Here is a 26,032-nt window from a genome sequence, read left to right as displayed (position 1 = left end):
ATTTAATCACCTTTTGGCTCTTTATTTTAGTAAATATTATTTACTATTTAAAAATGCGAGGAGGGTTAACTTTCATCAGTTTTCTCTCATTCAGTCTATTTATAATCACCTGAAAAATACGCTCACACAGAGGCGCACCCAGGGGTCTTTGCACCCCCCCCCCAAAGAAAAAGGAAAAAAAAAACACTAGAAAAATTTCCAAAAATCTTTTCCTAATTAAAATTCTTTTTTTTTAAATTTATATTGTGTCGTGTCTTCTATTTCTATACTACTTATGAATTAGCGATCATTACAGATGCTCAGTCAGAGGTTGTATGCGATGCGTAGTGTGTGTTCTCAAATTGTCTACTCAACTCCCCCCCCCCCCCCATAATAATGCAGTAAAATATGTGAGCGTCACTGCGCTCACATATTTTACTGCGAAAATTTTGACAAAAATTAAGATAAAATAATTTCTTTGGATTTCGTGAGTAATCCTCTGCAGTTCAAAAGAATATTTTAACTAATTCGACGAGCTTATTCGGAGATGGTTGATTTTTCGTTTTGCGTAGCAGGCAAAATCGGCTAGAGAACACACAAAATCAATAAACATCAATACTGTATAGCGGTTTGTAATAGGTGGTGTAGATGGCGTAGGTATTCGGCTCCTACGATCAGTCTATGGGCCTCTATGGATAATAATAATAATTAACCACCTTTAAAGAATATATATAATCTATAGTCAAAAGTATTTTAAAAAAATATTAAAAAACATTCTACTGGAAGGAGAAAAGTGACATATGGTATGTTCTTAATGTTAAAGACGTAATCTGCTTTGTGAACACTTCTACACGTCAATTCTATTGTTTACACTCTTCGCGAGGCCACAAGGTCACTCTCGGAAAAAAAAAAAAAAAAGATAATGATGCATTTAACCTTTACGTGAGGCCTCTTTTACAGTGTAACGAGCCACAATTGTCAACACTCTCAGCAGATGAAGAAATTTTCAATAGCGCCATGCCGTGACAAAATTATCTCCGCCGGGAATTGAATTCAATGCTTACCTTGGCTCGACATGCCCATTAACTACACGAATATAAGTGATTCAAACTAAAAGTTCTACTCACTGCTAATGCGCGTCTTCCTTTTGGAAGAATTATTATTATTTTATTCTGACTGTCTCATTGTTAAAATTATTCTAACTGTTGATAATTATGATTTGCAACCTCAATATTAGAATTTCATTTTGGTTTCATTGTACGAATCTTTTGGCTTCTATTCTATTGTTGGAATTCTAACTTGGCTCAGCTCATTGTTGTAAATATTCTGCTTTTTTTTTTTTCATTGCAATTTTGCTATTGCAACTTATGCTATCAAACTTAGTTTGTAATATAATTTAGTAAGAAAACTTACAAACTTTTCGTGCCAATAGCAGCATAGGAATACAGCAAGGATAGCGAATTTTACGACCAATAACAAATCATCTCCAACTTCCAATACAAGTATTATTTACAATAATTTCCTACCGAATACTTTTCTCCAGAGAAAAACATATTTAACTCTGTTGTTCGTGCTGTTGTCATGACAACGCTTGTAGTCGTTCTCTTGTGGGTAAAAAGAAAGTTCTTTTTCTAGCTGGCGGCTAAAAATGAACTAATAACATCGAGCTATTTAAAAATATAGGTCGTCGACTGAAAGCAAGATTCTGGCGTGTTCCGTATTTCTAGGGGGAGGAGGGAAGTAATCACAGATTCTTTATTGAAGACAAGTGCTTCTAAGGAAACACGAAAATAACTCAAATGGTGCTTCGTTACCAAAAAGTGTACTTTATTATATATTATTTAAACAGATATTACATTTTACCTTATTGATGAAAGGATTGCGTCATCAAAGGTAAAAGTATTAAGGGCAAGGTTATGTGAAGGCGGGGGGGGGAGAATCAGCTTCTTGCATCAGTAATGAATCCCTCTAACCTTCTTGACCCTGTTGTTACACATTATAGGACATACGTAACGGCGTTCCTCCTTTACATAACGTATCTGGAATTTAGGACTATAAAAACTAGTTTGTTTAATAATTAGATCAAGTAACTTAACATAACCGAAGTGGATTTACAGCAAAATTCCCTAAATGGAAGGGAATGTCTATTCACACCATAAAAATAATCATATAAGAAAAATATTTGAAATTTAAAAAAAAAAAATATATATATATTTAATATATATATATTTAATATTATATATATATTAATTATTAATTAATATATATTTAATATTATATATATATTAATTATTAATTAATATATATTTAATATATATATATTTATTTAATATTATATTAATTAATATATATTTAATATATATATATTTAATATTATATATATATTAATTATTAATTAATATATATTTAATATATATATATTTATTTAATATTATATTAATTAATATATATTTAATATATATATATTTAATATTATATATATATTAATTATTAATTAATATATATTTAATATATATATATTTAATATTATATATATTAATTATTAATTAATATATAATATAATATTAAAAATATGGGTATGGAACTAAAAGGATCAATCGACCGTGAGATGCGGTGATTGATTGATTCATTCAATCCAATACCCTTGGAGGGTAATGGATGGCAATGCTGTAGCCAATGAAGTTCTAACTGAGGCTTGGCTATTGCTGTTACCCTCCTGCCATGATCAGAGCTTTAATAGCTCAATAACACCTTATCCCTGCACTGTCCTCTACAGATAACGGGGAAGATGAAAAGCATTCTTGCTTCGCCCCTTTAAGCCAGTCCTTATAAGGACTATATTAAAAATATAATATAATATAAATAATAAATATGCAGTAATTATATAAAAAATATAATATATAATAATAAATAATAAATATGCAATAATTATGTAAAAATATAATATATAATAAAAATAATAAAAAATAAATATGCAGTAATTAAGTAAAAAATAAAAATAATAATAAAATAAAAGGAAAATCAATAAATAAAATAAATACCGATATAAAAATGTCCAAAAGGTGTTGGTGTTTAAATAAAAGGAACAAATCAATAAATAAAATAAATACCGATATAAAAATATCCAAAAAGTGTTGGTGTTTAAACTTACGATTATTTCATGGTCCATCCCATATGGATATAAGCATATCCTTATGGATGAAGAAGACATGATAATGAATTTAATTCGTTATACATGAGCCAACGTTCGGCTTAGCTTTGAATAACTTAAAGAGATCAGAAAAACCGATGTCTCAGTGTAATATTTCTCTCCAGGATGTTTCCTAACGATGCAGTCAGGTGGGTAGGAAAGAAAGGCCACGATATGCCACTGCATAAACATTGATGTAATCTTTGTCACGAACCGTACACATGTTTAAGTCACAGAGACGGAAGTAATAAAAGAGAAAGAAAGAAAAACAAACAAAAGAAAAAAGGGAAAAAAAAGCGAAGTTTTAGATATTGATTGCATCTAAGGAGGCAGCTGGTGGATGCACTTTAAGTATTGATGGGTGCACTGTTTTGTGTATCGATTACACTCTATTCTCGTAAGAGCAGAAAATGCGAAGAAAGTAGCCGATGAACTAATGGGTTTGCGGTTTATTTTCCTAAGGGTCGGCTCCATCTATGTAGAACGCAAGGTTTATAGGTCAGATCTATAAAATAAGGAGGTGCAAAACCTTGATCCACTTTCGAAAACAGGCAATTAATTTCTTCATTACAGGTGCATATCGCGAATGGTGAAAGAAGGAAGGAATTGCAAGCCTCCTGATTTTTTTTTTTCTTTGGAAAAAAATAATCAGAAAAAAAGACGAACTCTTTACATTACGATCTGTTAAGAAATGTTTCAAAGCTGATTTAAATTGTCAATTAAAATGGGACATTTTAGTTCTCTCTCTGTGTGTCTGTCTGTCTATCCTTGGATCGCGTGTGATCTGGTCGTTTCTGCGAGTTAAAATTAATGACAATTAATTAATGTCCCGTTGAGTGAAGTCATTGGGTCTTACTACAGTACGCAAGATATATCCGTGCAAATGCTAAATTAAAAACAGATAATAGCTAAATTATCTCCATTGATCATTATCATCTTCAACCGTATTCCTACGCAATGAAACTTTCCTTTTCTTTTTCTTTCTATTTATTTATTTAGTTTTTGACAAGAAATTGTACCGAATAATCCTTCACTATAAACATACTGAAAAATAAAACCACGACACAAAATTTATTTCGAAATCATCACCCGATAAAAAATACAAAAAAAAAAAAAAAAAAAAATCCGATGTATAGTTTATAGCGATTTGGAAGCTATTTTACTTCTTTGTACTGTGCGACTCACAGATGTGAGCCCCTCGACACTTCTGCGCATGGCAGAAGAAGGCGAATCCATCCCGATAATAGGGCAATCAATGCGTTTCGTGGGATGAGTGTTTATTATTATTCGTCGGAAAATTAGCTTTTCTTTTGTGAAAATTCAAATTTTTAAAGCGGTAAATTTTGCATGTACAACAATTGGAAAATTTTACGTATAAAGCACGTGATTTCGGTGTTGGTGACGGATTCATACATTGCCTTATTTCTTTCTCCCCTTCAACATGAATTGACTCTTCTTGGCATATTGCCAGCTGAGGCTCTCGTATCTGTGGTCGGACAGTAGACATAAATATTCCCTTAACAATACAAATCTGGCTGTAGGCGCTGTAACAAGACTATGGGTAGTCCATTAATTACCAACGCCATTTTAGACAGCGAAACTAATCAATTGTATTTATGTTACATGCACGTAGTGTTTTACAAAAGAGTCGGATTAGGTTGGGTGTTATTATGGTTGAAGTAAGTAAGACTATGGGCTATAAAGTCAGAGCATGAAAAACATAGAAAGAAATAAGGCGATGTACGAATTCGTCCCCAACACGCGAAATCACGTGCTTTATACATAAAATTTTCCAACTGTTGTATAAGCAAAATTCATCTTACCTTCACTGGAATATCCTTTATAATGTGCCCCAAACAGAACCCGAATTTTTCAATCGAAGGGCAGTACTGCGGTAGTTATTCTTTAACTACGTAAAGAAAGACTCTCTTACTATCCATTGAAAAATTAAACGAAACGCCAGATTTTATTTAAATAAAAATGCTAAGTAATTTATGCTATTCGAATTTTATAAAGGTTCTTTATAATTTAAAGAGGATGATAAAAATTTTTGATAGAATTTTTTAATTAGAAAGACCACATAAAAATAATCCTAATAAAAGTTGGAAGACCTTTCGGGTGAGCTATGGAGTGGGTAATCCAAACCATTACTCTAATGACCAAGCCACTTCAGGTCCTCAATAAACAGAGTAAAGCTGTGACCAGGAAACTAAAATCATTTGCCACCTAAAGGCATCCACAAACATTCATTTCCATGATGGGGTTGGAACCTACGACCAATTAGTTACAGAGCGAAGATACTATTCATTTTAATATACATTTTAAAATATATGTATATTTACAACCTTTCGTGGGTTGAAGACACACAAAAAAGTTGCGAATTCTATAGGACACCAATCCTATAGAATTCGCAACTTTTTTGTTTGCAAACAAAAGGTTAATAGAACAATAGAAATCTGCTGAAGATCTCCTCGAACAGCTAGAAGTAGTCTTTGAGAAAGACAGCATTCCATTCATTTCTGTTCCGAACAACAATTGATGGAACAAAATCAGAAAATCAGAAATTGGTTCAGTAGTTTTGTAGCCGGACAGTAAATGTATGTCGACTAGTAGTTGTTCATGTTCTTATAGTTTTTGGAAGAAATGTGGTAGATAGATCAAAGTCCCTGAAAGTCTTCATGTTTCTTAGAAAACAGGAATAAGAAAAAAGTGCCCAACGCGAGCTGTCCACCTTAAAACGTGCATAAAAATATGTTCTGTATGGTTCATGATTGCTGAAGCAACGAATAAAATAGATTTATTCCAAATAGAAATCATAACTCTACGATGAAACTTTGTCGGAAAAAAAATTCTGAACGAGAATCTGCAGCAGATAAGTTGTGACTCACTGAAATAAAAGAACTGCAGGGGCTCAATGAAGAGAGACTCAGATTCCAGACAAGCCTCATTCCCTATCGCTTATCATATGACCTTGATCGAACAAAGCTACTTAAAATAATATATATTAAAAATATCCTTCGAAATAGTGTCTGCTATGTGAAAGACCCGTTAGGAATCCTGGGCCGTTCCTTACGTTCACAGGCGTTGTCGCCATAAATGACCTTCAGATGTTTTTGTATCACCTTTTAGAAAGGAGCACAGGATAGATGAAGACAAGGTAAAAAAATCATCAATCAGTACTGTCACCTGGGAGACCAACTGGTACTTCGTATGATCAATGCGATCTTGAGTTTATAACTCATTACCCAATATTTATATCGATCAATATAACCCAGAACATGCGAACGACAATCGTTTTGTCACAACCTCTTTGAGAGCAGCTGTTACAAAATTAAATTTAAAGTATAAATATTGTATTTTTATTTAGTAATAATATGATAAAGTAATCTTCACTATACAGTGAACATTACTTTATCATATCCAGCGCATATTTTAATTAGAGTTGAATTTTCGATTGTCGTTGTTTTTGCGAAAACTATTATATTTGTGACAAAGTTATCCCTATTTAAAATACACCATGAGGTAGTAGTTTGTAAAAATCGGACGAGCGCAAGTGAAATTATGAGAAGTTTTTATTAAATCCAACCCGTCTTTGACTTATGTACTCTACATGTATAATTTTGTTTTCTCTAATTTCATCATAAAAAAATGATTCGATTTGAAACCAAAATTGAACCAATTCAACAAATTACAGTCTCTTGATCCTAAATACCACATTTCATTAAATTCCACAGAGCTACTGCGGAATTATGGCCAATTCATAACTGAATAAAGTGCTCAAATTCATATGTCCATTTTTATTTATCCTAAATTTGTTAAATTCATTCCAAAAAAAAAAAAAAAAAGCGGAGTTATTGTAATATGAATATTGCAATATGAAATAAAAATAAGAAACTCTTTTTTATCCTTTGGTTCCCCTGTAAATGATCCGATTGAAGCAAAAATTGACGTAACCTGAAAATTTTACGGATTCCATGTACCAAATTTTAAGTAAAATCCATCCAGCCAGAGTCCGAGAAAAACTCTCATAAAATGAATGAATTTAACAGGCGTTTATGCATTTTATGAAATTCATCTGAAAACATTAAATCAATTTTTAAGGGTAAGCAAGGATTTGTAATCCCAGAGCGGCCCACAAAACGTCATAAATTATACCGCATGAATAAAAATAACGAGCTCAAAAGAGAGATTTTGAAATAGAACAGATTAGCGCTACTTATATTATTGATCTACGACCTCGGGAGTACGTGCTGGGCCGTTCAGGGGGTACACGAAAAATAATCGGTAATGGCGGAAAAACAAGTAAAGTAAACTATTTTACATTAAGATAGGCACTGAACAAAAGTGTCAGTATTTAAAAACAGCCATTTTAAAAACAAGGGGTACAAAAGGGATACCAAGTGGAAAAAAGGTTGGGAACCACTGATCTAACAATCCTATCGTTACCTAGCAATCCTCTCCCCACATTCCATGTAATGAAATTCAATGGAATTTCATTATATGGAATGTGGTTGTTATATGGAATGTGGTTCAAAATTCAACAACCAGTATCCTATAACACTTTTCCCGAAGTTTATAGGCTTTATCACACCATCTATCTCTTTCTCCTATTTACTGTCTGCAGTCCACAGACTCTCAATCTGTCCTCCCCGTAATCTATATTCCTTAATCCCAACATCATTATTGTAATGCTTCTTAGTACAATCTCCACAGCTTCTTTCTTTCCTCCAATCCGAGACACATATGCGTACAGTAGTCCAGATGAGGTGGTATCAAATACGAAATCCTTTTTTATCCTTTGGTGCCCCTGTAAATGATCCGATTGAATCAAAAACATTTCTGTTTTTGCTTCAATGCTTATCTTTACACCCATGCTCGTTTCAGCATCGCAAGTCCTCCAATTATCATTTATATTTTCTGTGTGAGACCTTTGAACTTCAAGTTGCTATCTACAATAACGAGATCATGAACCTCATCAATTTTTCCAACCATAATCCCACCACTATAAAATACAGTTGGAAATCTCATCACACCAAAGTGCATAATATTACATTTATTAACATTGAATTAATAACCATTCTCATGTGTCCACAATTCATTCATATTTTAATATTTCCATTCTTTAATATTAATGAAATTAAAATTTCATTAATATTTTAATTATTTGTAAGTACTGCATATCAGTAGCATCCCTAATTAATGTGCCCACAGTTATTACCATCTGCCGAAAGCCAGATTCAGGCTCTAACAATTTTAGATCTCATCGTATTCACAAGACAACAATCTCCATCTTCTGTTCACGATGGTATTAGTTTTCTGCATATATGCAACTGTAGTCTGCTTGACCCAGTTGAGCATCTTTCTCTTTCTCGCCTCCACTCAAGAAGTCCAGATCCATTGCGATCCTTCACCCTTCATCATTATCACTTTTGCATACTTGAGCTGTACATACACATTTTCACCGTACTTCCATGATACTCTAATTTCCCTGAATCTCTGCGCTTATTATTCCAATAAATAATTTCTCAAGACTTGTGATGCTACCATTCAGATGCTGGTCATCTCTCTTATGCAAGTTTATCTACAATCAGACTCACTTCACACTTATAAAAATTCACGCCCGTTTCTTCCACATAGCCTAAGCATCGAATCATTGGCTATCACAAGCTTCCTTCTTAATAATGTCTTTAGGTTGGAGATGAATTCCTTGGAGATGAATTCCATAGCGCCCATGTGAGACAGCTACCACTAGACCTGCATATTGGAAGCCTGACGTCACATTACAAATTTCCATCTTTGGTTTCTAGAGCTGGCCTATAATACTAATAATAACATACGATAGTCTTTGATAGTATTTGAAGTAGTGTTTGAAGTTGACACTTTACTACGATAGTGTTTGAAGTAGGACTTCCATAAATAAAAATCGTAAAGTTGATTAAATAAATTTCGATAGAACCAGTATTGAAACAAAAATGGATTTTGCAGCAATCAGAATTTACTATTTCTAAATTATTTATTATAAATTTTATTTGGTATGAATGATTTTTTATAGATTTTATTTAGATATTAGTATTATCATCAAAAATTTTAAGTAAAAGAAAATTATTATTTTTATTACATAAATATTTATAATTACTTAAATATATTCCAGCCGATAAGTATTTCTTTAATCTTTTATGAGTGTTAATGTTTCGCTATAAAAAATCGTAGCCTTGATCTGGATGAGGTGTGTAATTTCTTTTCTTTTCTTTTCTTTTTTTTTTTTTTAAACTGTCACGTAAGAAAAAAAAAAAAAATCAGTCCGACCACTTACTGGTCGTATCAGGTTTATTGGCACTCCTGAACCTTTCCACCCTGTCTGCTAAGGTAGTAATTAAGGTCGGCTACCGGTAGGTAATACGAAATGAAGGTCAGAAAAGTGGTTCGACAGAAGAAGCTAACTTGAACGAACTTCAAATAACCTCCAAGTGTTAGGCATAAAATAACCAAAATTTAAGATGTGCGCTAGAGAATGTTAATTATATTAATGTTGTGTGTGTGTGTGTGTGTGTGTGCATGCGTGCTAAATTTCAGTAAAAACATGACTACTATAAAGTTATTTAAAGCTCCTCAAGGCAGGTATACACTAAACAGATCTCTCAACTGTTTGCTGATCATTAAAAAATCTGAAGGCTGCTGAAAATATCATAAAATGCATCTTTTTTTGTGTGTGCAATTTAATGCTTCTCGTGTGCTTGAATAGATTTATTTCTCCTTCATGTTTTGTGTATTTTCCCATAAAATGGCCATCAAGGAAAAGCTATTCACAAGTGATAATAGCCTAAGTATGGAGTTCGACGTAATATCAAACAATTCAGTATTGAATTCTTGATTATGTCAGTATTGTTAATAGATTGAAGTTCACAAAAGAAACTGTTAATGATACTTACTACCTGTCTCTTGTGTTCTTTTTCGAACACAGATTTCGGTAATGATCTAAACATCGGTGGATATGTTTTGTCCTACAGGACTTCAGTGCCGACAGCGAGTAAATTAAAAGAAGTTGATAGATATAACGTATAGTTAATGATTGTGGCATGCCTATTTTTTCCTACACGTTCTCTGTCGGCCTGATCATCGTCCAGGATAGTGTTTCTCCATCCGTGGGTGTCTTTCCATTGATGGGTTCCGAGAAAATTTAAGAAGAAAATCGTTTTTCGAATGTGTGTTTTATAAATTTTGAGAGCTTTACTACTTGAAAGTGATTACGCTAAGAATATTAAAAAAAAAAAAAAAAAAAACTCTCACACTTTTATTCTTAAAGTGAGTACGCGAACTTCTTTCATCCCTAATTTTGGAAATCGGTGGGCAGCTAGTCTCCACCAGAAGCAAGCCGTCAATGACTGATTCCAAGGCTATGGATGATTTTGAAAGATTCTAATGCAAAAAATACAGAAGGAAATGCTGCCCTCTCGTGGTCCAAACCCTAACACGTATATTACGGTCTGAAATCGTGTAAGTTGTACGGTTGATTTTTCTCAGTAATCAAAACCTTACTTGCCAGCATTAAAGATCGACTAACTTCAGAACCAGCGATTTGTTTTTTTTTTTCTTTTTGTAGAGTTGATGCTTACACAATGTACAAAATTCTTAAATAAGAATTATAAGAATATAATTACACGATGGCATAATTTGATAGAATTTATGATATAGCAGCATAACACGCTTGTTTGAGGATTGTCATTGTACTTTTTTTTTGTATATGAAAAAGAAGAAAAGGAAAGAATTTAGAAATATGCTGTCGCCCCCCCCCCCCGAGGTTTCCATTATTTGGGGGAAGTATATCTCTGCTACTGCAATCATTTCGCATTTCGCGAGGGTCACATGTAGAACATTGCGAGTGATACTATACTTAGAATACTTTTTTTTTGGAAAAACAAGTCTGAAGAAAAAAAAAGTGCACGACCGGTTTAAGGTTTTTGAATGGCTGACCGTAACTGCGACGAATACTCGATCCTATTTACCAGAGCACAGCTATGGATCGAGAAGGGGTGATTGCCCCCTGAGGAACTGGTCAGAAGAAAGGACACGTGTAAAAGTAGTACAACCGCAATCACGCTGATGCATGTAGAGAGCGCGAACTAGACCTGCTTCTCTCGAGGGAAACCCACTTGATGTATGCCTGGACAGATTGTGTTGCGACGTGGTGCTGAGCTCGCTTTGAAATATGTAGGAAGTCAATTTTTAACGCATATTTGATTCCCAGTTTGTACTCGGACTTGAAAGGCATGAGGGCTTCGTACAAGGCCACAATTGACACAAACTGTGTGACAAACTATCAAAAAAATATATATATATATGGGGGGGATGCCAGATATATCGTTATTTAAAAAGCTATTCATTTAAATGTAAGCAATTAACGAGTATGGACCTAAATTTTTAGTTCATTTCAAGCAAATTTATGCGAAAATATATCCCTATTTGTGATTAATATTTTGCTTTAATGTGTACTCGTGTATTAGCCTTGAGGGGACTGCGGAGAGTAAAAGAATCTGATGGCAGAGTGGCGTTTCCGAATTTGCTGAACTATAAAAGGAATGCCCGAGCAAAATGAGCACTCACATGACACGTATTGGAGCAATTAATTAATGAACAGGCGTTGTCTTCTTGAAAAAAGCATTTTAATTCATGCTATTCTTGGCGCTAAGCCAATATTAAAAGGTCAGACAATTCACGAATCAAAACAATCACCAAGTATGTAGACTTTTACTTGGCGACTGTTGGCATACGTTTGACGCATTTTTAACAGCGTTATTTATTAGCTATGCTTACGTTACCGTGCTATTGATAAACCAGAGAACGCAATCCCGGAAGAATATTTTTAATCCCACGAGGAGCCTTTATTGAGCTTTTTCCCAATAAAGATATTTTGTGAAACTCCTGACCTGCCGTTATAAATACCCGGGTTCGAATTCCGTCTAAGAGCCTTTATCAGGGTTTTTAAATGACGGTGAGTTAGCCAGTCTCATGCGGTGGTGATAAGGTTTTTTCCGAGCAATTTTATTTATTTTTATCCCGCACCCATGCATATTGGTAAAGAGAACACACGCAATTTAACATAAGTATACTTTGGCGAGTATCAAAATATTATATTTTGATTGGACAAAATATAATATTTTTAATTAATTAAAAAATAATTTTCTGAACAAAATCTTTTTTTTTTTCACTTTAAGAAAACACAGACGAACATTCGCAGTATAAAGGCTCATTCTAGTAACAAAAATTAATAGCAAATTATACTGTGCAAAAAGGAAATTTTGTTTTATTTTCTGTTTATTCTTATTATCTATTTACTTCTCATTCTTTAAATGGGTCTCACACAGAGGAATTTTCTCCAAACAACGATACAGATGAACTCCTATTTGCTTACTGAGACCGTATCATTAAAAACTGAGGGAAATTAGCAGAGTACATTTTGTTCCTTCATCATGGCGACTGAAGTTATGCATAGAGTGTCGAGTCCTGCTTATAGACATAAGTCTATATTATTCTAGAATTATGGTTACAAAATCCATGGACACTTGGAAAGTTTTGGCCGCTTAAATGATTGTTAGCACCACTGATGGTGGTGGTGATGATCATGTGTAGCAGACACCGCCAAGGCCACTCTACGCTGTGTATTTATATAGTGTAGAGTGTCCCCTGGCGGTGACCTGAGCCATGCAGTCATAGTAGCAGAGAAGTAATAATAATAATAATAATAATAATAATAATAATAATAATAATAATAATAATAATAATAATAATAATCCTGTGATTTCAATATCCTGAGGTCGGATCTCATTTGAATAAAATAACATAAAACTTTTAAAATCTTGCCAAATGTTTAGAAAATATTAATGGATTTAATAAAATAATTAAACCCCCTTAAGGATGTTCATGTTTACGATCACGATATTAATAAGGATACTTGACATGAATAATGCATCGAAATAATTTATTCCGAAACCATGAATTACTTGATGATAATGGACCAACACTATCATAATGAAGATAATTGTCGGAGTAATTTCTCAAAAATTTATGATTATGGGCAAACAGTATCATAAATAAAGCATTTAATTGTGATTATAAACTGATACTACCATAAATGTAGGCATATATGTTTCTAATTGCTATGTTTAAATTTAAAAAATATCAATTTAGTGTTCTAATCTAAATCTGAGAACATTATTAAGACGAAATGGGGTTGTTAAAACGAGTAAGGATGGCTTTAGGCAGATTTAAATAAGATATTTAATTGGTCTCATAAACGGGAATTAAGATTTAAACCGAATGAATTTAAAGGTTGTCATCAGAGTAGCATATCTGAAGAAATCCTTCTACATTGGTAATGATAAACTCAAAAATACAGAATGGGACTTAGGATTAACAACATAGTCCAATAGGAAGTTGTTTTTTTTCCTAAATAATGTCGAGCCAGAATGGCAAACATAGCTAGTAGTCATAAGGATGTAATGATTAGACGGTTTAAAACAATGGCTTGGCCTCATCTAGAATAACGTGTTTAACTTCGCTATTCTTGTAATTTTATATGAGTAACTACTAATTACCACTCTAATGATATAATATAACGATTTTACATGTTTGGAATATTAGAAACAAGAAGAATGAGAGGAACCTGAGCTTCCTAGAAATTATTAAATTTCTGGGAAGCTCAGATTTCGTCCCGAAAACCCACCAAACTGGCGAGATGTCCAAAACACCAACTACAAAACCAACATGCTTGTAATAAATATAAAAATTACTTATAAATTAAAATTAATATTTTAAATGAATAATACAAAAATTTAATTCATTAATTTTAATATAATTATGGAATATAATTTCATAATTAAATTTATAATTTAAAAATTTATTGCATGTACTTTTATGTTATTTTTAATAAACTTTTTAAAATATAATTTAAATTATTTCGAATTTAATTTTTTATTAAAAATTTACTGAAAGTATACCCGTTTGCCGATTTATAAACTGGAAATAATCCTTTTAAATGAACAACATTTTTTTTTTTTTTCCAAGATGCAGCAACTTGGTTATATTACGGTTGGACTACGAAATAAGAACATTTTATTATTATTATAGGATTAATGCAATTTCATGAAAAAGAAAGCTTTTCGGATCAGGGTTCCCTGAATAATCTAAACCCTTTCACACACATGGTATTAATGTGAGAATAAGTAGGGTGAAAAAAAAATCATATAGTATGTAGACGTATATAGACGATTTACTCAATGCATTTTAAAAGACTATAAAAAAAGGAGAAATAATATTTATATTTTACCGCAAAATTACACATTTTATATAAAACATTAAATAAAATTATATTTTTAATGTAAATTAATCAAACTTCTTGATTAATTTTCTAAATGTTTTAAAAATAATAAGATATAAGTAACCCTTTATTTTATTAATATGATTTTGTAATAAGAAACATGTATTATGGTGTATTGCAATATATTAATTATATATATATATATATAATTAAATATATAATTATTATTAAATATATAATTATTATGAAATATATAATTATAATTAAATATATAATATATATTAAGTATATATAAATATATAATTAAATTATATATAATTATGTAAATATTTATTATATATATATTATTTATATTACAACACAATAAAATATAATATGTTAATATTATATTATATTACAATACACCATAATATTCCAGAGATAGTGAATTCCAGAGGTAACAGATTGCAATGCTGTAGCTAATGAAGTTTTAACTGAGGCTCGGCTATTGCCGTTACCCCGCCATGACCAGAGCTTATAGCTCAATAATCCCCTACCCATACATTTTCTTCTACAGATAACGGGGAATATGAAAAGAATTCTTGCTTCACCCATCTAGCGAAAAAAAAATCGTTCATGTATTCAGTTTTTCTTGTATTATTAATAATTAATAAGAAAATTAATGATTAAAAAGAAAAGTGTTTTTCATTAATATTAAAATGTACTGGGTGTTCTGTTTTTCCTTTATTCGTTTCACCACATGATGTAGCATTACACGATTTACATATAATAAGAATATGGTACCTTAAAATTAGTAGTAAAAAAGAGATACATGTTGATTTATATGCTTTTCGGAATATAAGTATTAAAGACGTATGTAATGAGCGAGAAATGAAACAGTTGATCAAAGACTAGACACAAATGATATGAAAATTCTGAGAAAACTTGGAGGCCGGGGTTGGGGGGGGGGGCTTGAAGAGATGGCAGATTCATATTAAAAATGGAGATATTGAGAAAGAACTTGACATTGTCAGCATTCAGCCATGTGAACAAAACACGAAGAAAACATTAGCAAAACGTATTTTTTTTTTACAAGAATGGTAGGGAAAAAAGATCCAAAGGAAGACAAAATTCTAGTGGGGTCAGTGAGTTTAGAAGCGCGTTAGAAGACCAAACTATTAGTAATAATGTAAACGTAATAACGTAGTATTGTTATAGCAGCCCGTATCCATTTTAAATCATGTATTTGATGAAGATGATGTATTGAGTTTGATTTGATCTTTATAAAAAATGTTATCGACAAAAAATTGTTGTATCATGTTTTATTATTATTATTACGGTATCAAGTTTAGTATATCTCCTAAACTCGATAACATATTAATACTTATATGTAACTAAACATGATGGAGTAAATATATTACGCAGATATGACCCTGATGGACCTGTTTCACTCAGGATTTCTCCATGAGTGCAGGTCACAAAGATTCCTCCAACGATCTCGATCTTGAGCCTCTTTCTTTTCCATGTTATACCCATAGATTTGACCAGTGGGTCTTCCCATCTTGTAAGTGGTCTTCCTGGATTTTTCTTTATTCTTGGTTACCAATTGAGTATAGTATTCCATATGTCATCCCTGAATCGTGCTATGTGACCTGCCCATCTCATCTTGCTTTCATACACTGCAGTTACCATATTTTGAGGCCTGATCTCTTTCATAGTTCCATGTTTCTACCATGTTCCATTTTGCTGATGTTACAAATCCTGCGTTCTATTGCACGCTGAGTTATTCTGAGAGTTTCTTCTTCTTTTCTTGTCGTGTTCCATGTTTCTGATCAATATGTGAGCGATGGAAGAATATCACTATTAAATAGTTTTGCATTCCCAGAGATGTCAAGATTTGGATCAGTAAGTGTTTCTTTACTGATCCAAATCTTGTTGAATGATAGCCATGCAGCGTTCTTTCTGTTTGCTAGTTCTTCAGATCAATCGTTATTCATTTTCATTGTTTGTCCTAAGTAAATGTAGGAATCAACTTGTTCTATAGGGATGTTATCAATACATAGGTGACTTTCACTTGTGTAGATGTTTTTGATCATTTTTTTTTTTTTTTTGTAGATTCATTTCTAAGTATATCTAACTGCTGTTTGTGTATATTTTTTCACCCATTTCTTCTAGGTCTTTTGGGTTGTGGGATATCAGTAATAGATCATCAGCAAACATAAGGATTTGTAGTTTTTCACCATTTATGCTTATTCCTCAGTTTAGGACTTTTTTTTTTTTTTTTTCAGAATGTATTCTAAAGTTCTGGTAAATAGATCTGGGGAGATCACATCGCCTTGACGGACCCCTCTCTTTATATCTATATTTATATGTTGATCAAATAGGGTTATTTGTGTAGTCTGATTTTTGTTAATTTCTTTTATCATGTGGATGTAAGTAGGATCAACATTTATTTCCAGTAAGACACTGATGACTGCATTGTGTTCTATGGTATCAGATGCTTTTCTAAAATCAATAAAGAGGAAACATAGAGGGATTCGGTATTCTCTGCATTTTCTGTTAATTGCAAAATGACCTGGATATGATCTATTTTGGAGAAGCCTCTTCTGAATCCTGCCTGCTCTCTACTGGAGTTGTCTTCGATAGTGTTTTGGATTCTGTTCAGTATTACTCTGTTCATAATTTTATGTATGTGCCAGAGTAGACAGATTGGACAATAGTTTTTTTGTCTTTCGTGTTCCCTTTTTTGAATAGAAGTATGGTTTTTTAGGTCTTCCATTCCTCTGGAATCTTTCTTTCTTTGAAGTACCACGTGAATCTAGCAGCCAAGGCTTTGAAAATAATTGGTCCACCTTGTTGGATTTCTTCAGCCATAACATGGTCAAGTCCTCAGCCTTTGCCTTTACTTATTTTCTTAAGGGCATGTTCTATTTTTTCTGGAAGTACATCTGGTATATTGCTTGGTTTTGGAATGAAGGTTATGAAACTTGGCACCTTGTTGCATAGAGATCATTATAAAAATTCTCCACAAATTTACTCAATCCTTGTTCTATTAGTATGTTTTTCTCGATTTTGATCCTGTAAAGCAGATGGAATTGACTGTTTAAAATTTAAGTCTTTCTCTGTTTTTTTTCAGACTAGTTTTTCCCTGCACTGCTTCTCTTAATTTTTGTATCCTGAAAACTTTGTAGTCTTCTAGAATTCTTTTCCTTAGTAACTTACAGATAATTTTGTATTCTAGAAAATTTTTTTCAGTTCATTTCTCTTTTTCAGTAGTTCTGTAGTTCGAAGTCAGAGTCGATCTCTTTTCTTTTGTTTCACAGGAATTTCTGATTTTTTCTTGCACTCGTTGAATTTATTAATAAAGTCAATATAGTCATCATTTATGTAACTGTTCTTAATAGTCCATTCAGGCTCTTCTATGTACTTCCTGAACTTGTGGTATTCTATTTGTGTGGGCTGTCTTTTGTGGTTTGATGTTCCCCTAATATGTTGTTCTTTTTTTTTGTGGTCTATTTTTATAATGGGTCTGAGGAGTCTGTGGTCAGAATCCATTTTGAATTATGTTTCGCCTATTGTACCAACATTTTGTACCACTCTTTTACAGTCTGTTAAAATGTAGCCAATCTCATATTTTGCGTCTTCATTCGGTGATTGCCAATCCATCTTCTTCCTGGGCGTTTGTTGAAAAAAAGTGTTGATGATAAAGAGTTCTTCAGCTGCAGCAGATTCAGCTAATCTCTCTCCTCTTCCATTTCTTTCTCCCTGGACATGTGGTCCTATAAACTTTTCGTTTTCTTTTCCACATCCTATTTTGGCATTAAAGTCACCACCAACGAATGTGTATGTTGACTTGTAATTTAATGTCTGTTCAAGATTCGTGTAAAAATTTTCTCTTTCTTGATTATCAGCTACAGATGTTGGAGCATAGCAGGATATTAATTTTATTGTTATATTGTTCTCTATTCCAGTTACGAGTACACCTATTCTTTTAGATATGATGTTACAAGAAATGGTCGACTTGGTGAGCTTAGATTTAACAATGAAGTCCACTCCGCCTTGTTTGCCATTGTCTGAGGATGCGCCAAGGAGTATCTGTGAGCCATTGTACCATCTTGCTGTCAGTTCTTTCAATCTTTTTGCTTTATTCACTAGCAGGATATCCAAGTTGATATTGGTTAGTTCTTTGATTAATAAATCTATTCTGTTGTCTTTTGCCAAAGTTCGAGTATTGAGGATAACGATTGCCATTTTCAAAGATCTAATACGCGGTCTGCCTTCATCTGCGAGATTCTTAGCACCCCTGGCCTCACTCTGTGCCTTACCGCCGCTGTAGAAAGGTGAGTGTGGGCCGCGCAGGACTCGGAGCCGTTTCTGTTGTTGTAGTGGCATCTTTGTGGTCGCATATAGACTTCTCCTGGCCGGGGTTCTGAAGTGTTCGTCAGAGCTCTGTTAGTGGTGTTGGGTTCAGGTCCGATACTGGTTTAGGATTCCCAACACTCCAAGGTGCACCACGGAGAGGTAGAGTTGGACATTACGCAGATATAAAACACAAAATCTATATACAAAATAAAGTACATTTGATCTTCATTCGATCTTTATACAAAAAAAAATATTATGAGAAAATAAAGAAAAGCAAGTTACTAACCTGATATGAATAAACTATCATACACACATACACACATTGGGAAGAGACCAAGAAGATTTTGGTCACCTGCTCGTTAAAGTCTTATAACTTTAGTTGTCGGCTATTAATATTAGATAATTATATTTCTGTTTTCGTGAGTAATGGCGATGTTTCTTTAAATTCCAATTTTATTTTTAATGACTACTAATATTTCATAAATTATGTATAAAAAAGTAGTTAGTAATATGGTGGGGGGGGAAAAAGAGAACTTCCATTCTTCAGCCAATATTCTACATTATTTAGTGAATATAGATTATAATCCTACCAGCGTAACACATTAGTGTGCGCGCGTGCGCACTAATGTTCAAATTACATTTCTCCCCCCCCCTTTTTTTTTTCCCTTGTTTCTTTTTTATATGCACTGTTAGAGCTGAGTGTGTATCGAATCGCCATTCTTGTTATTGCATAAACATCTTATAGTCGTAACATTTTCAAGATAACCTACGAGGTAATCCATTAACTAAACATGTTATGAAAAAAAAAAAAAATTATTGAGTTTTGGGAACGAATGCCTCCGTATGCTGTGCGATCGAGTGTTTTTACCTGCATACACTGACCATGTATTACCTACAGGGAGTGTCTTCTGTGTGCACGATCTGTGTTATTGCTTCGGCACACAGGATCGATGTACGAAGTTAAGCCCACCCCCATTGGATTTGCAGACTTAAATCATTTTGAGCGCATGGGAATAATTAAGGCGTGGGCACGCTTCCAAGTCTCTTTTTGATGTGTGGGCTGCAAAAAAAAAAAAAAAAAAACACCACTAAAAACTCTTCTTGTCTTCTGAGCAATCAAGGTGAACGGTGCTGTTGACCTCCTCTGGACTGATGCAGAGCCAAAAAAAAAAAAAAAAAGAAAAAGAAAAAAGAAAGCACTTGTGGAAAAGTGAACTGTTGGGCTATACAGAAATTATATGAAATAGGGTCACTTAATTCATTCTTGTTGGGTGTCTTCGCGCTGTATGATCAATTTAAAATTCAATGGCGTCACTTTGGAAATTACTAATTAAAGCCGAAATTAAGAAATTAGCTATAGTCGAAATTAGAGTTAAAAGTAAAAGCCGAAGTTGAAGCTCATAAAATTCTTATAGATTAAAAGATACAGAAAATTCCTTAAAATATATGTTATATCACTTTTTCGTTGCTTAATTTTATTTTAAAGAGTTTGGGAATGTTTATTTTCTACATTTCGTCCTCATTTGCATTTCCAAGATTTTTTAAAATCAGACTAGTTCGCAGTATTTGAATGAACTGGGCATTAAATTTAAAAAAATTCTTTTATGCACAAAAAAATAATTAAACAAGGTGAACGAATAATATCTCATCTCAAGCTTAAGTGTGTAATGACTTCTGAGGTTCAAGGTTGCAACCACAAAATTTGCTCACGTCCTTATTATAAGGACTGGCTTAAAGGGGCGAAGCAAAGAATGCTTTTCAGCTTCCCCGTTATCTGTAGAGGACAGTATATAGGGATAAGGTGTTATTGTTCTTTTAAAGCTCTGATCATGGCAGGAGGGTAACAGCAATAGCCGAGCTTCAGTTAGAACTTCATTGGCTACAGCATTGCCATCTATTACCCTCCAGGGGTATTATTAATCACCGACTTTCCCAAAAATTGCTCACAGTTCTTAAGTTCTTAAAAGAACTGGGCGATGGACTGAGTCCTTGACTCTTTATCCCGTCATCTGAATGAAGTAAATCTGTATGGATAGAGTGTTATTGAGCCTAAAAGCTCTAGTCATGGCTGGGTAACGGCAATAGCCGAGCCTCAGTTAAAACTTCATTGGCTATAACATTGCCATTTGTCACCCTGGAAGCCCTAAAAAGGACTTTTCCGGGAATCAGGTGTTCATTCCCTCCCTTCCAACATAAAAAAAATTGCTCACATATGATTCTTTTAAAATTTATTATTTTTGATAATTTTCTTTTTATGGTGTATTATATTTCTTTTTATTTAATAAATTTTAATTATTTAATTTTTATGTTATTAAAAATATTCATAGATCTTTATTAATATTTTATTTATATATTAATAAAAAAATTTATTTTATGAATTTTTTCAGTGTTTTAGTGGAGAAAGTCTTTTGTCAGAAGTTCTGTTAGATATCAATACCTCGGAGCGTGTAGATTTAACCAGACTTATTACATCACTCATTGGCCATTTGCTGAGAGGTAAGTAAACTTCAAACATTGTAAACTAGTTAGCTAATGTGCTTTAAGTTTCAAGATTTGTCGCATTTAAGATATTTCTGCAATTAGCATTATTTTTCTATGTAAAGTTTAGAGATAAAATTACTTTCACCGTCCGAATTCCGCGTTTCTTTTTATTGTTGTTCGCCCCTTTCTCCAATTTATGGAAACTTCATAATAATAATAATAATAATAATAATAATAATAATAATAATAATAATAATAAAAGTATATAAGAAGTCAAAATTAAACAAAAATTCTGTCCCAAAATGATAAATATTTGAAAACTATATAAAATAGGCGGTAAATATGAATCATTACATAACTATTGTTTGCTTATTGTATATTTGTTTGTTCTTCTTAACCCAGACGAAGCCGCTAGCATATGTGGCACATGTGACGAAACTATATATATATATAGACTGGGCATTAAATTTAAAAAAATGCTTTTATGCACAAGAAAATAAATATTTCATTATATATTATATATATTAAATTATTATATTAAATTAAACTAATTATTATATTAATTATTATATATATATAGAAAAATATTTAATTTTTCTGCTGAATTCCTATTAATAAGGAAAGATCGTCTTCTACCATGTTAGTAATAATTAAGCCCCAACCGTATGTCCCCTTCGAAACTAAAACGTCTTCTTTCATGGTTAAGCATTTATGGAGACGTAACGCACGTCTTAAAATACTTACTTTACTTAATATTAGGAAAGTAACATTTGACGTTTCGACCTCTGTATAGTGTCATCATCAGAAAAATACATATCTATATGGAGCCAGCTACATGCTACTACACTTTACAAATGTAAAATGAATCTAAGCTGCTTATTAATTTTTTATCTAGCCTGACCTCTAGTGGGAAAAAAATTAATAATATTAAAAAAAAAACTTTTTTTTAAAAGTAAATATAAAAATAAATTAAAAACAGAACTACATTAAACATTTCTAAAGTCCTTCTAAAGTACTGAGATTTCCTTCTGGGCTTGTTCCAGTTGCTATAAGAGTTGCAGATGGGTCCTCCACATTCTTGGAATGATTGGTCCGTCATTTTGTTCAGGTTTGGATTGTGTTTTAGCATTTCACGGGCTTCTTTAAATTTTCTATCAAACCAGATTTTGGTGCAGTGTATGGACTTGGTGCCCTTCCAGTCAATTCTATGCGTGGTCTGATAGGCCTGATTTACCATAGAAGAGGTATTTAATGTGTCTGATTAGGACAGTGCGTGCTATTTCCCCCTATGTAGGGTAGGTTATATGTATATTGGATTTTGTGAACCCCTGGATGGGCCAGGTGTGGAAGAGAATCTCTGGAAGAACTGAGTAAATTTCTTAATTTTGTCGGGGGTTTGAAGGTAGTCTTGATCATGTATTTGTGTAGTGTTCTGTCTATTTTTTTTTTTGAAATGCCTCTATCATACGGTATGGCAATCTTATAATCTTTTTTTTTAAGTGGTATTTTTGTGGAGGATCTTGTGAACTTTTTTTTTTTTATTATAGCCATTTTTTACAAATGTATGGTTAATGATTTCTAATTCTTGGTTTAGAGCTTGTTCATTCGAGCAAATAGTGCTCTGTGTTTGAGGGTGCTTATGACTCCTAGTTTTTGTGTTGGGTGGTAGTATGAATTTTTGTGCATGTACTGGCCTGTGTGTGTAGATTTGCGATAGACCGAGAAGGAGAGACAGCCTGAGGGAAGACGTGTGACGAGTGTGTGTCTAAAAAAGGAAGAGAATTCTTGTTTTCGATTTCAATAGTGAATTGGATACGTTTGTGTTGTTTGTTCGGGTGGCTAAGGAATGTATCGCGGCTGTGGGGCCAAATGGCGAAAATATCATCGACATATCTGAGCCTGACTTTGGGCTTTAAACTGGCCGAATCTAGAGCTTTTTGTTCAAAGTCTTCCATGTAAAAGTTGGCTATTGGGGGGGGGGGGGAGTGATGAGCCCATGGCCGTATCTTCTTTTTGTAGATAAAAATTGTTTTGCCACACGAAATATCCGGAGCGGAGTACGTGGGCAAAGAGGACCGTGATGTCGGACGAAAATATTTTTTGTAGGAGAATAATGGTATCATTAATCGGGACATTGGTGAAAAGGGAAGTTATGTCAAAGCTGAGTAATAAATCTTGGTCGTTGAGTGTGATGTTTTTAATTTAGCTTATAAAATGTTGTGTATTTTTTACGTAGGAGGGGAAATGACCTACTAACTCCTTGAGTGTGGCCGCTAATTTCTTGGCTAAGTGGTAATTAGGGCTGCCGATTATTCCTTCAACTATCGGACGTATTGATGTGTTTGTTTTGTGTATTTTTGGCAGGCCATAAATTCTGGGAGCGCGGGCATAATTGGGTTTACAAAATCCAGTGTACATGTAACCTACCCTAGAAAGGAGAAACAGGACGCACTATCCTAATCAGAAAAGACGAACACAAACGACACATTAAATACCTCCATTATGGAAAACAATACATTAGAATTGACTAGAAAGGCACCAAGTCCCTACACCGCACCAAAACCTGGTTTGAGAGAAAATTTAAAGAAGCCTGTGAAATGCTAAAACACAATCCAAACCTGAGCAAAATGACGGACTAATCATCAAGAATGTGGAGGACTCATCTAAGAACTTTATAGCAACCGGAACAAGCCCAGAAGGAAATCTCAATACGAGAGGACTTTAGAAATGTTTAATGTAGTTCTGTTTTAATTTTATTTTTTATGTTTACTTTAAAAAAAACGCTCTATTTTATTTTATTTTTTATTTTAATTTTTTAATGTTATTTATTTTTTTCCCATTAGAGGTCAGGCTAGATAAAAGTTTAATAAGCAGCTCAGATTCATTTTACCTTGTAAAGTGCACGTAGCATTTCTGATGATGACCTTAATAACGTTAAAGGTTTATCAATAGCGTTTAATATTTAACGTTTCGACGAGGTCGAAACATTAAATGTTACTTTACTAATATTAAGTAATTATTTTAACACGTCTCTTATGTCTGCCTAAATTCTTAACCATGACTGCTGACCACCGTGTAACCTTAAAAGAAATAAATAAAACGTCTTCTGGTCCCGATGACATCTTTCCGACTTCGCTCAAATATTGTGCTCCAGATATAACTTGTCCTCTATCATTTCTTCAATTTTTTTCTATACTTGGCATTCCACAAGGAGGCAAGCATATATCCATCCTCTTCCAACAGAGCGAGATAAAAGCATGTTATCCAACTATCGACCAATCGCTGTTACCTCGATCCTCTGCAAAATAATGGAGAACTTTAACAACTGTCAACTTCTACACTATCCAGAGACCCATTACTTAATCACCGACCACCAGTATGGATTCACCCAATCTAGATCCATGGTTAACAATTTAGCCTACATCGCCTACCACCAGACACGTGGGAAAGACTAAGAGAAACGCCCTTCACATTTTCAGAACTGTTGATCATGTTTGGCATCATGGCTTGCTTAACCAACTATCTTCCTTCTGTCTACATACCATCCTTTGTAATGGATACCTAGTTTCTATCTGGCCGTTCATTCTACGACACGGTCGATGCATCCTCTCTTCAAGCTTTGCCATCAATGCAGAAGTCCTCAGGGCTCCATTTTATCACTTATCCCTTTCTCCAATACATAATGGCATACTCGCAATCGTAATCTCATAGTTTTGCCGACGATAGTACACTCGATTCATCCTACTCTTTCGACAAATCATGTAAGTCTCAGACATCCGAAGCGTCCAGATAATCTGCTACCTGTGCCTTAAACACTGATCTTTATACCAACTTTCAGTGGAACGAGACAAACCTGTCACTGTCAATGTGCCAAAACGCAGACATTTCCTCAATAATACATAGATTCTCTCTCTGTCTCTCTCCTTGGGCCAATATTCACCTCCAGTCTTTCCTCATATAAACACATCATATCAACAGCTTCTTCTACCTCTAAAAAACTAGGCATTTTTGCGCTGAAGATGCTATTTTAACTAATCCTATACAAATCCCAAATGAGCCCATCCATTGAATATTGTTCTCACATTTATGGTAGTTTACCTAATACCTCCGTAAAAATTCTGGATGGTGTCCAGAGGACAGCAAATTCAGTCATAGATGACTCTTTCTTCACAGACTCACCCTAACTTCTTATCTCACGGATGCACTGTTTCAGAGCTCCTTGTCCGTTCTCAGGTACTTCCATGTCATTGCTCCAGTGACTGGCAAGCATCATTCTTGCTCTTTCTGTTAGGCCTGAGGATATCTCCGTATGTCCTCTAGAATAGACTTCCTCATAGTGTGTTTCCCAACAATTAGAACCTCCAGAACCTTCGTGTAATGTCAATCGATTTCTTCTTTTTCTGTCTTTACCTGCATCTCACACACGGCACTGATATATTATAGATTTTTGTACCTCTCCTGTTTCGGATGCAAAAAAAAAAAATAATAAAATAAAATAATAATAATAATAATACATAAATAAAATAAAATAAAAAATAATAAATAAACACTAGGCGCCTCTTAGCTCGCAAGCTCTTGTCCTTATACCTCAGCCTCCTTCCACAATTTCTTTTCTGTTTGCGCACTCATTTATTCCTTTTGTCAGCGAGCATCGTGAACAGTGACCTATTTAGGACTTCTAGTCTAAAATAATAACCAATACTTACCCATATATTTCGAACATTTAG

General features: G+C 33.4%; 1 protein-coding gene across 1 annotated transcript in view; it reads left to right on the top strand.

The window, feature by feature from the left end:
• Positions 1 to 26,032, top strand: part of LOC150109372 (uncharacterized) — a 72,739-nt gene that overhangs the window by 12,489 nt on the left and 34,218 nt on the right. Inside the window, exon 3 of the mRNA XM_090402229.1 lies at positions 21,212 to 21,320. Coding sequence (XP_090258355.1) covers positions 21,212 to 21,320 — 109 coding nt within the window. The remainder of the gene's footprint in view (positions 1 to 21,211; positions 21,321 to 26,032) is intronic.

The sequence above is a fragment of the Typopeltis vanoorti genome, chromosome 2 (assembly GCF_054136105.1).
Source record: "Typopeltis vanoorti isolate ZY-2024b chromosome 2, IOZ_Tvanoo_1.0, whole genome shotgun sequence".
NCBI lineage: Eukaryota > Metazoa > Arthropoda > Arachnida > Uropygi > Thelyphonidae > Typopeltis > Typopeltis vanoorti.
This window is presented reverse-complemented; position numbering and strand designations above follow the sequence as displayed.